At 41.0% G+C, this 13,128-nt stretch overlaps 1 protein-coding gene across 1 annotated transcript; it reads left to right on the top strand.

Moving 5' to 3' along the window:
- The first annotated feature begins 4,418 nt into the window (after positions 1-4,418).
- Positions 4,419-11,764, top strand: LOC121295902 (mitochondrial ornithine transporter 1-like). The gene is made up of 6 exons (XM_041221023.1): positions 4,419-4,488; positions 7,018-7,276; positions 7,675-7,815; positions 10,027-10,199; positions 10,918-11,076; positions 11,640-11,764. Exons 1-6 carry the CDS (start codon positions 4,419-4,421, stop codon positions 11,762-11,764), a joined length of 927 nt encoding a protein of 308 aa, XP_041076957.1.
- Positions 11,765-13,128: the final 1,364 nt, after the last annotated feature.

Below are 13,128 nucleotides of genomic sequence, written 5' to 3' on the forward strand. Positions count from 1 at the left end.
GCACTCAGTTTGCTCATCCACTCATGACACTCGCACCATTGTAACACTGCCCTATACAGAAGTGGAAATCAAGACCCATACTGCAAACTTTTTTATAAATAAAATTTGCTAAAGAATCAGCAGTTAAGTTATGCATGTAGTACGTGCCTATTGCCTTTTCTTTCACTGAACCTTTGTAAGTGTACCCGATCAGTAGAGCGAGATGCTCCTTCTTCGACAAATCTTTTGTCTCATCAGCTAAAATGGCAAAGAATTTTGCTTCTTGAATTTCAGTAATGATTGTCCTTTGAACTCGCTCACCAAATATGTGAGTCAGGTTGTTTTGGTACTCGTGTGTAGAATGATGCCTGTACCGTCGCTCTTTTTGTTCAAGATTTGATCAGTCTTGGGAAGCACATCCTACAGTTCGACAAAGTACCCTCTATTATTAGATGTACTGGATTCATTGTGCCCTTGGAAAGACAATCCTTGTCAGCCTGGAAAACTTGCTGCTTCACAGAGAGCTTTGACATGAGCTTGGTTTTCCCTTCTGCAGACCTCCCTGTAAATATCTTTGACGCTATGGACGTTTTTTCACCTAAAGATATAGCCGGTACTCTTTCCATGCAATGACTGAGCTTTTATGATGGTCACTTTATGCGTGTTCCCTGAAGAAAGCTTGCATATCTTTCCATTTGGAAATTCCTTTATCAATGTATGTTCTGCTTCCTTCCCTTTCTCTTTTTTAAAAAATGTCCAGCACAATGATTATATGGAAAACAGTAAACATAATTTTCTTTCAATAACTATTCAATGTACTTGTGGACAATGTAATAATTCTGAGAAAATCTACGTCCTTTTTTTCCTACGGGAAAACTGTAAAGTCCTGGCTGTACAGGAGAGTGACTTACATAGACTTTAATCACTTAAATCTCTCGCTGTAGGGGTGACTTCTGAAGAATGTGCTGGAGTCTCCACAGTGGTATGCAAGTGTTGTGAGGACTGCTGTCTCGTCGAAAGGCGTAAACATTTCGTGGCCTTGAGTTACTGAGTTACTACTGGCAGTGCCTCGACGTCCGCTTCGCTTTCTATTTCCCTTCGACTTTTCTAGGGTACTTTGCATCCCTGTTCTTTTCTCTCTCTCTCTCTCTCTCTCTCTCTCTCAAACAAACAAATACAATTGCGTGTATTATTATTAGTTTCCCATAAAAATAGGAAGATAAAGCTCGGAAATAACTTGTGTTTTGTAATGCTTAGAGTCAGCAGCTTGGCCATGTCGAGTATTTAATTTCACATTTTAGTGAGCCTGTATGCAGACTTGAGGGACAAAAGTGTTCAGTAAAGCGCAAACCCTTGAACTGTACTGAGTGCTCCACTGCGGATTCAAGAACACAACTTTTATGTTTTTTAAGTAGGTAGTCTGGCAAACTCCAAAAAAAAATAAAAAAAAATTGCTACATCATCCACGCTCCCCTTCCAGCTTCAGAGTGCAAACATTGCACTTTGAAGACCAGGTATGTACAGTAATTTTTACATTTCACAAACTCGCTCATAACAATATAGTACCACCTGCTACAGTAAGCAGTGAAAGTGAGGATGGTTAGAGGTGTTCTCATCTGCACATTTATTACAACAACCTGTTGTTTGTTGTTATAATTATTTATTTGGCAGACACCTTCATCCAAGGTGACCATTGCTTCTGTTTTGATTTGTTCTGCATATGAAGTCAAACCACTAACTGAAAATCTTAGTTGTCTAATTTTAATTGATGACTTTAATAGGCCACACATCAATTCTTTTAAAATAGTAAGAGACAAAGAACACAGAGCCACCCAAGGTCAAATGCATGAGATTTTTTAGAAGTTGTTGAAGATGCCTAGTTAGTGGTCCAACATTTTCACATGAGTACCTGTTGTTTCTATATTTTCAATTACTGACCGAAAATACAAATTCTCCCACCTTGCAGTTTTCATTCAGGTAGGTATATAAAAGACATCAATGGCAGATGAACGTTAATGTTACCATGCTGACGAACAGCTAACCTGAGATGGTTTAAAAGACCACAGATTATGTTGCTTAGTTTGGTTTATATATATATATATATATATATATATATATATATATGTGTATGTGTGTGTGTTTTCATTTATCTACACATCCTACCCCACAACTTCCAAGTGAAAAAAAATATTCTAGAAATTTGTAGAAAATTAATTTAAATAAAAACTGAAATAGCTTAATTTGGTAAGTGTCCACCCCCCTGGTAATAGCAATCCTAAATTAGCTCAGGTTTAACCAATTGCCTTCAAAATCACACACCAAGTTAAGTGGCCTCCACCTATGTTTAATTGCAGTGATTCACATGATTTCAGGATAAATTCAACAGTTCCTGTATGTTCCCTCCGCTGGGTAGTGCATTTCAAAGCAAAGACTCAACCATGAGCACCAAGGTGCTTTCAAAAGAACTCCGGGACAAAGTTGTTGAAAGGCACAGATCAGGGGATGGCTATAAAAAGTATAAAAGGCCTTGAATAACCCTTGGAGCATCGTCAAGACGATTATTAACAAGTGGAAGGTGTATGGCACCACCAAGACCCTGCCTAGATCAGGCCATCCCTCCAAACTGGATGACCAAGCAAGGAGGAGACTGATCAGAGAGGACAATGGCAACTTTGCAAGAGCTACAGGCTGTTATGGCCAAGACTGGTCAAAGTGTGCATATGACAGCAATATCCCAAGCATTCCACAAATGTAGCCTGTCTGGTAGGATGGCAAGAAGGAAACCATTGCTTAAGAAAGCCCACCTTGAATCCCATTTGAATTAGGCAAAAAAACCACTCGGGAGATTCTGTAACCATGTGGCAAAAACTTTTGTGGTCTGATGAAACTAACATTGAACTTTTTGGCCTACATGCAAAATCTTATGTTTGACACAAACCCAACATGGAGTATCACCCAAAGAACACCATCCCTTCTGTGAAGCATGGTGGTGGCAGCATCAAGTTATGGGGATGTTTCTCATCGGCAGGGACTGGGGCACTTGTCAGGATAGAAGGGAAAATAAATTGGGCAAAGTACAGATAAGTCCCTGAGGAAAACCTGCTGCCCTTTCATCATGATAACGATCCAAAGCACACAGCCAAAGCTACACTGGAGTGGCTAAGGAACAAAAAGGTAAATGTCCTTGAGTGGCCCAGTCAGAGCCCCGACCTAAATCCAATCGAAAATTTGTGGCATGACTTGAAGATTGCTGTCCATCAACGCTCCCCAAGGAACTTGACAAATTGGCAATATTTGACCAATCTAGGTGTGCAAAGCTGGTAGAGACCTATTCCAACAGACTCACAGCTGTAATTGCTGGCAGAGGTGCTTCCACCAAGTATTAACTTGGGGGTGGAGACTTATTCAGTTGTGATCTTTCTGTTTTGTATTTAATATATAATTTTTTTTTCTGAATAAAACCTTTTTCCCCTTAACAGTGTGGAGTGTGGTGTGTAGATAAGTGGGGGGGGGGGGGAATCCTCATTTAAATGCATGAAACTCTGAGGCACTGACACAACAAAATGTTTTTATTTTCCTATATGAGCAAGTAGGAGTTAATAGGGGTGTATGGAAAATGTTGCCCTGCGTGTACTTTATGGGTTAAACCCAGGATGCATGGAGGCTGTCAGTCTGTCTATATCTTCACAGTAAAGAATGTGCGTGCGTGGAGTCGGATGCATGCCTGATTAGTGTGATTGCTGTTAAACATGTGTCAGTCACCACAGTAATATTGGGGAGAGATCCTCCCGTTGACCCATTGTATTTCAGTGCAGTGAGAAAAAAAACATAGGTGTGATATTCAGCATGTTTGACTGTATATTATGTTTTAAATTACATTGTGATTCTTTTTAAAGTTCTACAGAACAAGACAAAGCAAAGACAAGAACCCTATGCACTACCTTAGCCTTGGCCTGTATTGTCCGTATCTCAGCATTCTATTTTTGAAAAGTATTGCTGACTCTTGACATTTTTAATAGCACATCATGGGTCAAAAGTGAACTGGGTAACGCATTTCTCAACATTTCCTCTGAAGTGTTTGTGAAGAGAAACAGTGTCTTCTAAGGATTGCGTTGTATCAAGATCACACTCCCTCCAGCAACAATGCTGTTTTTCTGTTCCCACAATACACCACTGATTTCAATCAGAGCACCAGCATTATTGCAGGAGGGAGTATTAGCTGGATACACTGGGGTGTTGAATAAAAATATCTGCGATATGGAGAACGCGGGTGCAGCAAAGGTAAAATCATATTGTGAACACTGCTGGGGATTCTGCAGCACTGTAAGATGCACATACCTGTGGCCCGGGGGGTTATTGGTGATGCTGTGGCTTTTGTTTCAGGGGACCATCGGACCTTGTCGCTCGTTACCGGAGGTTTCTCCACAAGGAGCTAAGCAATGTCCCTGGAAAGTGTTCGTGTCCACCCGGTCATTGAGACCATGATCAACCTGACTGCAGGAGCTATAGGCAAGTCAACCGGAGCTCAGCTCCTCTCTGCAGGAGCAAAGTGAGTTAGTGTAGGTTCTCTCAAACAACTGGGACTCGCAGAAACTTAATCGCAGACACTGTATCAGTCTGCCTTTTCCACTGTGATTTAGACTGTCTTGCTCTACAACAGGGATAAGCATCTTCTGTGTATTACAGAATACACGTCCGGAAGGTGATTTAACGTCACGTGACGGCCATTTTTCACAAAAAGGCTACATATGGCAGCTGTTTCAATTTGTCCAAGTAAACCATTATACATTTTGCACTTGAGCAAAAGTTTCGGAAATGTTTGTGTTTATTTGAGGTTGTAGCAGGATAATGATATCGCTACACACTCCTTCCCTTTCCCGGATTCGTACTGTGTGAGCTAAATATTGTAACTTCATTATGCACTTTTGTAACTGACTATACTAGGGGCAGGGAAAAATAAATACATACACGAAAGTATTGACCCCCCCCCCCTTGGCATTTTTCCTATTTTGTTGCCTTACAACCTGGAATTAAAATGGATTTTTATTTGGATTTCATGTAATGGACATACACAAAATAGTCCAAATTGGTAAAGTGGTGCGTGCATATGTATTCACCCCCTTTGCTATTAAGCCTCTAAACAAGATCTGGTGCAACCAATTACCTTCAGAAGTCACCTAATTAGTTAAATAAAGTCCACCTGTGTGCCATCCTAAGTGTCACATGATCTCAATATATACATACACCTGTTCTGAAAGGCCCCAGAGTCTGCAACACCACTAAGCAAGGGGCTCCACCAAGCAAGCGGCACCATGAAGACCAAGGATCTCTCCAAACAGGTCAGGGACAAAGTTGTGGAGAAGTACAGATCAGGGTTGGGTTATAAAAAAATATCTGAAACTTTGAACATCCCACGGAGCACCATTAAAGCCATTATTAAAAAATGGAAAGAATATGGCACCACAACAAACCTGGCAAGAGAGGGCTGCCCACCAAAACTCACGGACCAAGCAAGGAGGGCATTAATCAGAGAGGCAACAAAGAGACCAAAGATAACCCTGAAGGAGCTGCAAAGCTCCACAGCGGAGATTGGAGTATTTGTCCATAGGACCACTTTAAGCCGTACACTCCACAGAGCTGGGCTTTACGGAAGAGTGGCCAGAAAAAAGCCATTACTTAAAGAAAAAAATAAGCAAACACGTTTGGTGTTCGCCAAAAGGCATGTGGGAGACTCCCCAAACATATGGAAGAAGGTACTCTGGTCAGATGAGACTACAGTTGAGCTTTTTGGCCATCAAGGAAAACGCTATGTCTGGCGCAAACCCAACACCTCTCATCACCCCGAGAACACCATCCGCACAGTGAAGCATGGTGGTGGCAGCATCATGCTGTGGGGATATTTTTCATCGGCAGGGACTGGGAAACTGGTCAGAATTGAAGGAATGATGGATGGCGCTACATACAGGGAAATTCTTGAGGGAAACCTGTTTCGGTCTTCCAGAGATTTGAGACTGGGACGGAGGTTCACCTTCCAGCAGGACAATGACCCTAAGCATACTGCTAAAGCAACACTCGAGTGGTTTAAGGGGAAACATTTAAATGTCTCGGAATGGCCTAGTCAAAGCCCAGACCTCAATCCAATTGAGAATCTGTGGTATGACCTAAAAATTGCTGTACACCAGCGGAACCCATCCAACTTGAAGGAGCTGGAGCAGTTTTACCTTGAATGGGCAAAAATCCCAGTGGCTAGATATGCCAAGCTTATAGATACATACCCCAAGAGACTTGCAGCTGTAATTGTTGCAAAAGGTGGCTCTACAAAGTATTGACTTTGGGGGGGGTGAATAGTTATGCACGCTCAAGTTTTCTGTTTTTTTGTCTTATTTCTTGTTTGTTTCACAATAAAAAATATTTTGCATCTTCAAAGTGGTAGGCATGTTGTGTAAATCAAATGATACAAACCCCCCAAAAATCAATTTTAATTCCAGGTTGTAAGGCAACAAAATAGGAAAAATGCCAAGGGGGGGTCAATACTTTCGCAAGCCACTGTACGAGCTGTCAAGGTCGCAGGAGAAATTACCTCAGGATCCAGACAGTTCGAGGTACTTTACCTTGATCTCGACAACTCCTTTTCCTTTAAAATTTTTGTTTTTTTTCCATATCTTCAACGAGCCACCGTCACATTTAAAAAAACAAACAAAAAACAAAAAAAAAAAAACCCCTGCTTTTTGAATTTACAACAGCCTTCGATAGCTGTAGAAGAACAATTCCCTGTATGTGGCCAATGATGTGTGTTTTTTGTTGACCAATCATATCTGAGAATGCATTTGAGAAAACATGTGATTGGTTAGAAACATGGCCCGCAGTAAAGCCGTGGAGTGCTGGGGTGAGAAAATTGATTAAATACATTACAAAAATGTATAAAACTAGCCACTGTTGTCTTTTAACAATGACCAATTTCAGTTATGCACTGTTTGTACACTGAGACGACCCTACAGGAACACCCATGAGTTCTGATGTGGCTGGTTTGTGGTTCAGGTGGCGTGGCCTGTGTCCTGAGTGGCCACCCCTTTGACACGGTGAAGGTGAAGATGCAGACCTTTCCCGGCATGTACAGGGGCTTCATGGATTGCTCTGTGAGGACCTACAGGCAGGACGGGTTCCACGGGCTCTACCAGGGCACAATGCCTGCGCTGGTGGCCAACGTGGCCGAAAACGCTGTCCTTTTCGCGTGCTATGGGTTCTGCCAGCAGCTGACCAGGACGTTGTACGGACTGGAGAGAGTGTCAGAACTCAGGTAGGAATTACAGAAGCCAGTGAAAAATGCTTGGCATTGAATTTGTTTCTTCTAATATATCTAAATTCAGCACCATTGAGTGCTTTGTTGTTCTTGAAGAATTAAACAAAACAACATGCTCTCTGAATGATGAGATGTGTTAGTAGATGAGTTTACATCCTGCTGTGCCACAATAAATCACAAATATGGCCAATTATATTGTTATAAAGATCATTCTGGAATGCATTTTTTTGTTGGGGTTCCAGTTACTAGCATGCATGTCTGTTTGTGTAGTTCTGTATTTTAAATCTGCCTCTTTAACTTCAGTTTTTGGACTGAGAAATCGATGCAGAACAAAGGGGATGGGGAACTTGTTTCCCCTTTTTGAAACTGGTTTGTTTTCTGTGGCTTTGTTTCAGTGATTTGCAGAATGCAACCGCGGGTTCATTTGCATCCGTGTTCTCCTCCCTGGTCTTGTGCCCCACTGAGCTGGTGAAGTGTCGGATGCAGGCTGTGCATGAGATGAAAGTCACAGGCAAAACCTCCCTGCATCGTCGGGTGTAAGTCATGGTGAAAGCTGTCCCACAACCGTGAAAAAATTACAACATGTGAGCTAAAAACAGCAACCATTCACTTAAAACCCCAAAGGAGGGATTTAGATTTCCAGAAAGCTTTTGACAAAGTCCCGCACAAAAGATTAATTCTCAAACTGAACGCAGTTGGGATTCAAGGAAACACATGTACATGGATTAGGGAGTGGTTAACATGTAGAAAACAGAAAGTACTGATTAGAGGAAAAACCTCAGAATGGAGTGTGGTAACCAGCAGTGTACCACAGGGATCAATATTAGGTCCTCTGCTATTCCTAGTCTACATTAATGATTTAGATTCTGGTATAGTAAGCAAACTTGTTAAATTTGCAGACGACACAAAAGTAGGAGGAGTGGCAAACACTGTTGCAGCAGCAAAGGTCATTCAAAATGATCTAGATAAGATTCAGAACTGGGCAGACACATGGCAAATGACATTTAATAGAGAAAAGTGTAAGGTACTGCACGCAGGAAATAAAAATGTACATTATAAATATCATATGGGAGATATTGAAATTGGAGAAGGAATCTATGAAAAAGACCTAGGAGTTTTTGTTGACTCAGAAATGTCTTCATCTAGACAATGTGGGGAAGCTATAAAAAAGGCTAACAAGATGCTCGGATACATTGTGAAAAGTGTTGAATTTAAATCAAGGGAAGTAATGTTAAAACTGTACAATGCACTAGTAAGACCTCATCTTGAATATTGTGTTCAGTTCTGGTCACCTCGCTATAAAAAAGATATTGCTGCTCTAGAAAGAGTGCAAAGAAGAGTGACCAGAATTATTCCGGGCTTAAAAGGCATGTCATATGCAGACAGGCTAAAAGAATTGAATCTGTTCAGTCTTGAACAAAGAAGACTACGTGGCGACCTAATTCAAGCATTCAAAATTCTAAAAGGTATTGAGTGTCGACCCAAGGGACTTTTTCAGCCTGAAAAAAGAAACAAGGACCAGGGGTCACAAATGGAGTTTAGAAAAAGGGGCATTCAGAACAGAAAATAGGAGACACTTTTTTACACAGAGAATTGTGAGGGTCTGGAATCAACTCCCCAGTAATGTTGTTGAAGCTGACACCCTGGGATCTTTCAAGAAGCTGCTTGATGAGATTCTGGGATCAATAAGCTACTAACAACCAAACGAGCAAGATGGGCCGAATGGCCTCCTCTCGTTTGTAAACTTTCTTATGTTCTTATTACTGACAAAAAAAAAAACCCTAAAAAAACACCTAATATTATATTGTGTGTAACCCAGCTAATTACTATGTGCTTTGGAAATAAGGGTGCACAATATGGTATTCGTTTAAAGTGCATATTTAATTTTGTGAATTTGTACTCAAGGTGAGGAACAGGCACTGGCTACGTTCAAATGAGGGGCTGACAGGCAGGCACCGAGAGTTTAAACATATCTAGTTAAGCATCTGACACAGACTTCATCTAGAATCCAAATGCTTTTGGATATTGGTTTCAGATTTGATGACCTGTTGTATTGTACAATTCTCTTTGTTTGCTAAAGGGATTCTGGGTGGCATCTCAGTTCTCACTGCACATGTCTGTGTGTAACGGGCAGTGCTGTGTGACGGGCAGTGCTGTTAGACTGATGAGAGAAGAGGGTAAAATCTCTTACAAACCATCTTTTGCAATGTGGTTAAGGTATTTGCTTGGGAAGTGTGTAGTAGATAATTTGCATCTAGACTGCCCTGTTTATATATTTTATATATTCAAGCGGTTTGCTTGCTCAGGTTGAAACGGAACAATATAAATATCTGCACATTTTGGAAACGTAAGAACAGATTATGTTATGCTCTGGGGATACAGGTGCTGGTAAAACACCATTGCACACTTTTGTGTAAATTGCCTGATTTTAAGGTATGTTTGAGCTCAAATATTTATTGAACATAGGAAGATTAAAATTCTATTGAGGCACCTGTCTATACATCCGTCCATATGCACATTGGCAATGCACGCACTGTAGATATGGGTCATGGTGATCTGTGTCATGACATTGAGAGCTCTGTGCAGTACCATGGTGATCTGTGTCATGATATCGAGAGCTGTGTTGTACCATGGTGATCTGTGTCATGACATTGAGAGCTCTATGTTGTAACATGGTGATCTGTGTCATGACATTGAGAGCTCTGTGTTGTATGCAGCCCAGTTTGTGACAGACTCGTTTCCTCCAGCTCCACGTGGTCTGTCATGAGGAGCGTCATGCAGACAGAGGGGCCCCAGGGCTTCTTCCAGGGTCTGACCAGCACCTGGCTCCGGGAGGTCCCTGGATACTACTTCTTCTTCGGGGGCTACGAGATCAGCAGGACCTTCTTCACCAAAACAGGGCAGGCGAAGGGTGAACTGGGTAAGAGAGCGCTGGATAGATGCTTACACCGTGTACCAAACCCCATAGGGATCAGAATCAGAGCGTTAAAAACACTTCTTGCCTCTTCACAAGATGTACTTTGAAGGGTGTGCTAGCTAATTATATGATTCAATATATCTTGCTTATCGTGCACATCTGTTCTTTGTGCAGGACAACAGATTGTGGTCCCAACTCCCACTTATGCTGGCATCACTAGATTTAAAAAAAAAAAAAAATTGCTTCTTTTTAAAACTGATGCATAGTCATTTTTCCACAACGTCTTTAAATACTCAGTAATTAGTCGTGATAAAAAGTGACTTTCATTTCAATGAGACATATCATTTGATAGAGGTATATATGAGCACATTTGTCCAGGTGGTGGTAAAAAAATTCTTCTTGCGCTTGTTCAGATGGGCACATGCACTCATATTCATGCATGGCCAAATTAGATTATGATTGGAAATTATGAAAATGGAATAAAGACAAAGGATTTGTAATTGCTTACACAGCTATGTAATATATGTTCAACTGTAATCCTTATAACTAAATTGTTATCTTGTACCTGAGTTTTGGTCTAATCTGTCTTGTGCTTCAGCTCTCCTGCACATATATTGACCCATAACCAGCCTGGAGCACAGGCCGGGTCTCTTCGCTGGTTGTGTTGCAGTAGTAGGTTCACTCCCTCTCACTCGTAGACTGATCAGCTCTTCATTTCCAGGGGCGGTCCCGCTGGTTGCGAGTGGTGGGATTGGAGGAGCCTGCTTCTGGCTCGCAGTTTACCCAGTAGACTCAGTCAAGTCCCGAATCCAAGTTCTGTCAATGGCTGGGAGACAGACTGGGTTCCTGTCCTCTTTTATCAACATCATTAAAACTGAAGGTAAGAGAGTGGCATGTATGACTGGAGAACAATTTATTCAGGACTTTCTAAGTACTGGACAGAATGCTGACGTTTTTAATAAGAATTTAAAACCAAACGAACGAGATAACTGTTGCTGTGATTAACTCTACGATTCAGTCTCTTGTTAATAAAGCAAGTCAGTATGGGCTGTACACAGCTGGATTTAAATTGAATTCAAACCACTTTAGCAGTCAACAGTTTTAATAAATAATGCTTCTTATTGGTTGCTATGGAACCATTTTCAGACAGGTTCCACCCTTCTAAAAGTTTCCCATAGTGAAAGCCTAGCAAACTAATACATCAAGCATGATAAGGCTGAGGTAAGCAGTGTAAAGCCCAGAGGTACAGTAAAGCAAATGTAAAAACATGGCAAACATGTAGAAGCAGGTTAGAAAGAGCTTATGAAAACTCAATTACTGTGGTCAGCTTTTTATAAGGGCATCTTTTTGTGATAATTAACTAAGCGACAGAGCCCTGTTAAGTATGCAGACGTGTCTGTTGGAATAGCCTGGATGGTAACAGTGTGATCTCTTGTCTTCCAGGTTTCTTGGCTTTGTATTGCGGACTGACCCCGACCGTTATTCGAGCGTTCCCTTCCAATGGCGCTCTCTTCCTGGCTTATGAATTAACCAGACGATCCCTCACTAACCAGGCTAGCAACCACTGACCCTGCATCTTTCACATTCATAGAGATTCATACATGAGCTAGAAAAATGATTGGAGACACCTGCCACAACAGTGTCAGTAGTGTAGGGACTAGATGACGCTGATCTGTCGTGACAGGGTCATATCACAAGTGTTTCTAGTATATTGTCCACACTCTGCCAAATGTAGATATTTTTGTGTGTGTGTGTGTGTGTGTGTTAATGTGGAACATGTAAGTGTTATTACCAGTATGTATTTGAGTCACGCTCTGGTTCAGTGTATGTTTACACATAGGATATGCAGCTCCAATGTACCGGACATATCTTCAATCTGAACAGAGCTCACGTCTTGTCTAAGGTGCTTTATGCTCTCAGTGGAAGTGTCTTCTTTTGAGATGATAGTTCATTACACTTATAATTCGAAATACACAAAAATAACAGGGCTTCCCTAATCCAGGATAATGCATGAAAAACACATAGAAGAAATGTGTCCAGTCTTGACATGGAAGCGTTTGTTCAGTGCGCAGACACAGGCATTTGGGTTGATTAGGAGTGGAATACCTCTTCGACCCTTTCAGTCCTGAATTCTTTTTGTCTGAATTAAGTTATGTAATTAAAAAAGGAACTCCTTTATTGAGTTTACACAAGAATAGGACAGTTAATTTAAAAAAAAAAAAAAAAAAAGTTTTTACATGTATTTCTACACTACCTCAAACTGGGGCCTAGGAGGTTCCAATGTGATTTCAGGTGACACATAAGATAAGGACCAGGACTGAAACAGTTTATGTTACACAGAACTCCAGATTTGGATTATGTTTTCATGCAATACTTGGATACGAGGTCTGAGTGTAGTTTAGTGATTTTAACCAGAAGTTTGTCTTCTTTTTTTTTAAATTTGAACAAGTCATGGTGAAATAAAATTTGCGAACTGTAAAACAAGTTTTTCAAGTGAATCTTTTTTATCCTTTTTGTCTGACACAACAGATTTTGTTTACTTGTCTGCTTTAACTGATGTTCACAATCCGTGTTCTTTCCTCTTAGTAGCTTTATTTAACATTATCACTGGCCCTCCTTTTATTGTGCTCACTAATGTTTTCCGTTGCGTTATATGCAGGGAAAAAATAGCATTCGTATATGAGGCTGTCATGCATTTCCATCTTCCATATGTCGCTGTATAGGCTATAACAATTTGTTTTATCCACCCCCAGGCCTCTGTGCATGAAAGGTTTGTAGGGGGACCAGGCATAATGCTGCTAATGCTATAGGACGTATGGGCCTGGCTTGCACTAATGAACAGTAGATGCTGGTACCTGAGCCCTGTAATGTATAAACCTGTGCTGCTTCAGATCTCAGTCCACAGTATCTTCATATTCTGACTGAGTGAAGT

The sequence above is a fragment of the Polyodon spathula genome, chromosome 20, assembly GCF_017654505.1.
Source record: "Polyodon spathula isolate WHYD16114869_AA chromosome 20, ASM1765450v1, whole genome shotgun sequence".
Taxonomy (NCBI): Eukaryota; Metazoa; Chordata; class Actinopteri; order Acipenseriformes; family Polyodontidae; genus Polyodon; species Polyodon spathula.

What these genes read in the sequence shown, in the direction of transcription:
- LOC121295902 (XM_041221023.1), top strand. Translation starts at nt 4,419, where the DNA reads ATGTCCCTGGAAAGTGTTCGTGTCCACCCGGTCATTGAGACCATGATC. An exon ending in CCTGACTGCAGGAGCTATAG is followed by an intron (nt 4,489 to 7,017) that starts GCAAGTCAACCG and finishes TTTGTGGTTCAG; the next exon opens with GTGGCGTGGCCTGTGTCCTG. An exon ending in GCAGGCGAAGGGTGAACTGG is followed by an intron (nt 10,200 to 10,917) that starts GTAAGAGAGCGC and finishes CTTCATTTCCAG; the next exon opens with GGGCGGTCCCGCTGGTTGCG.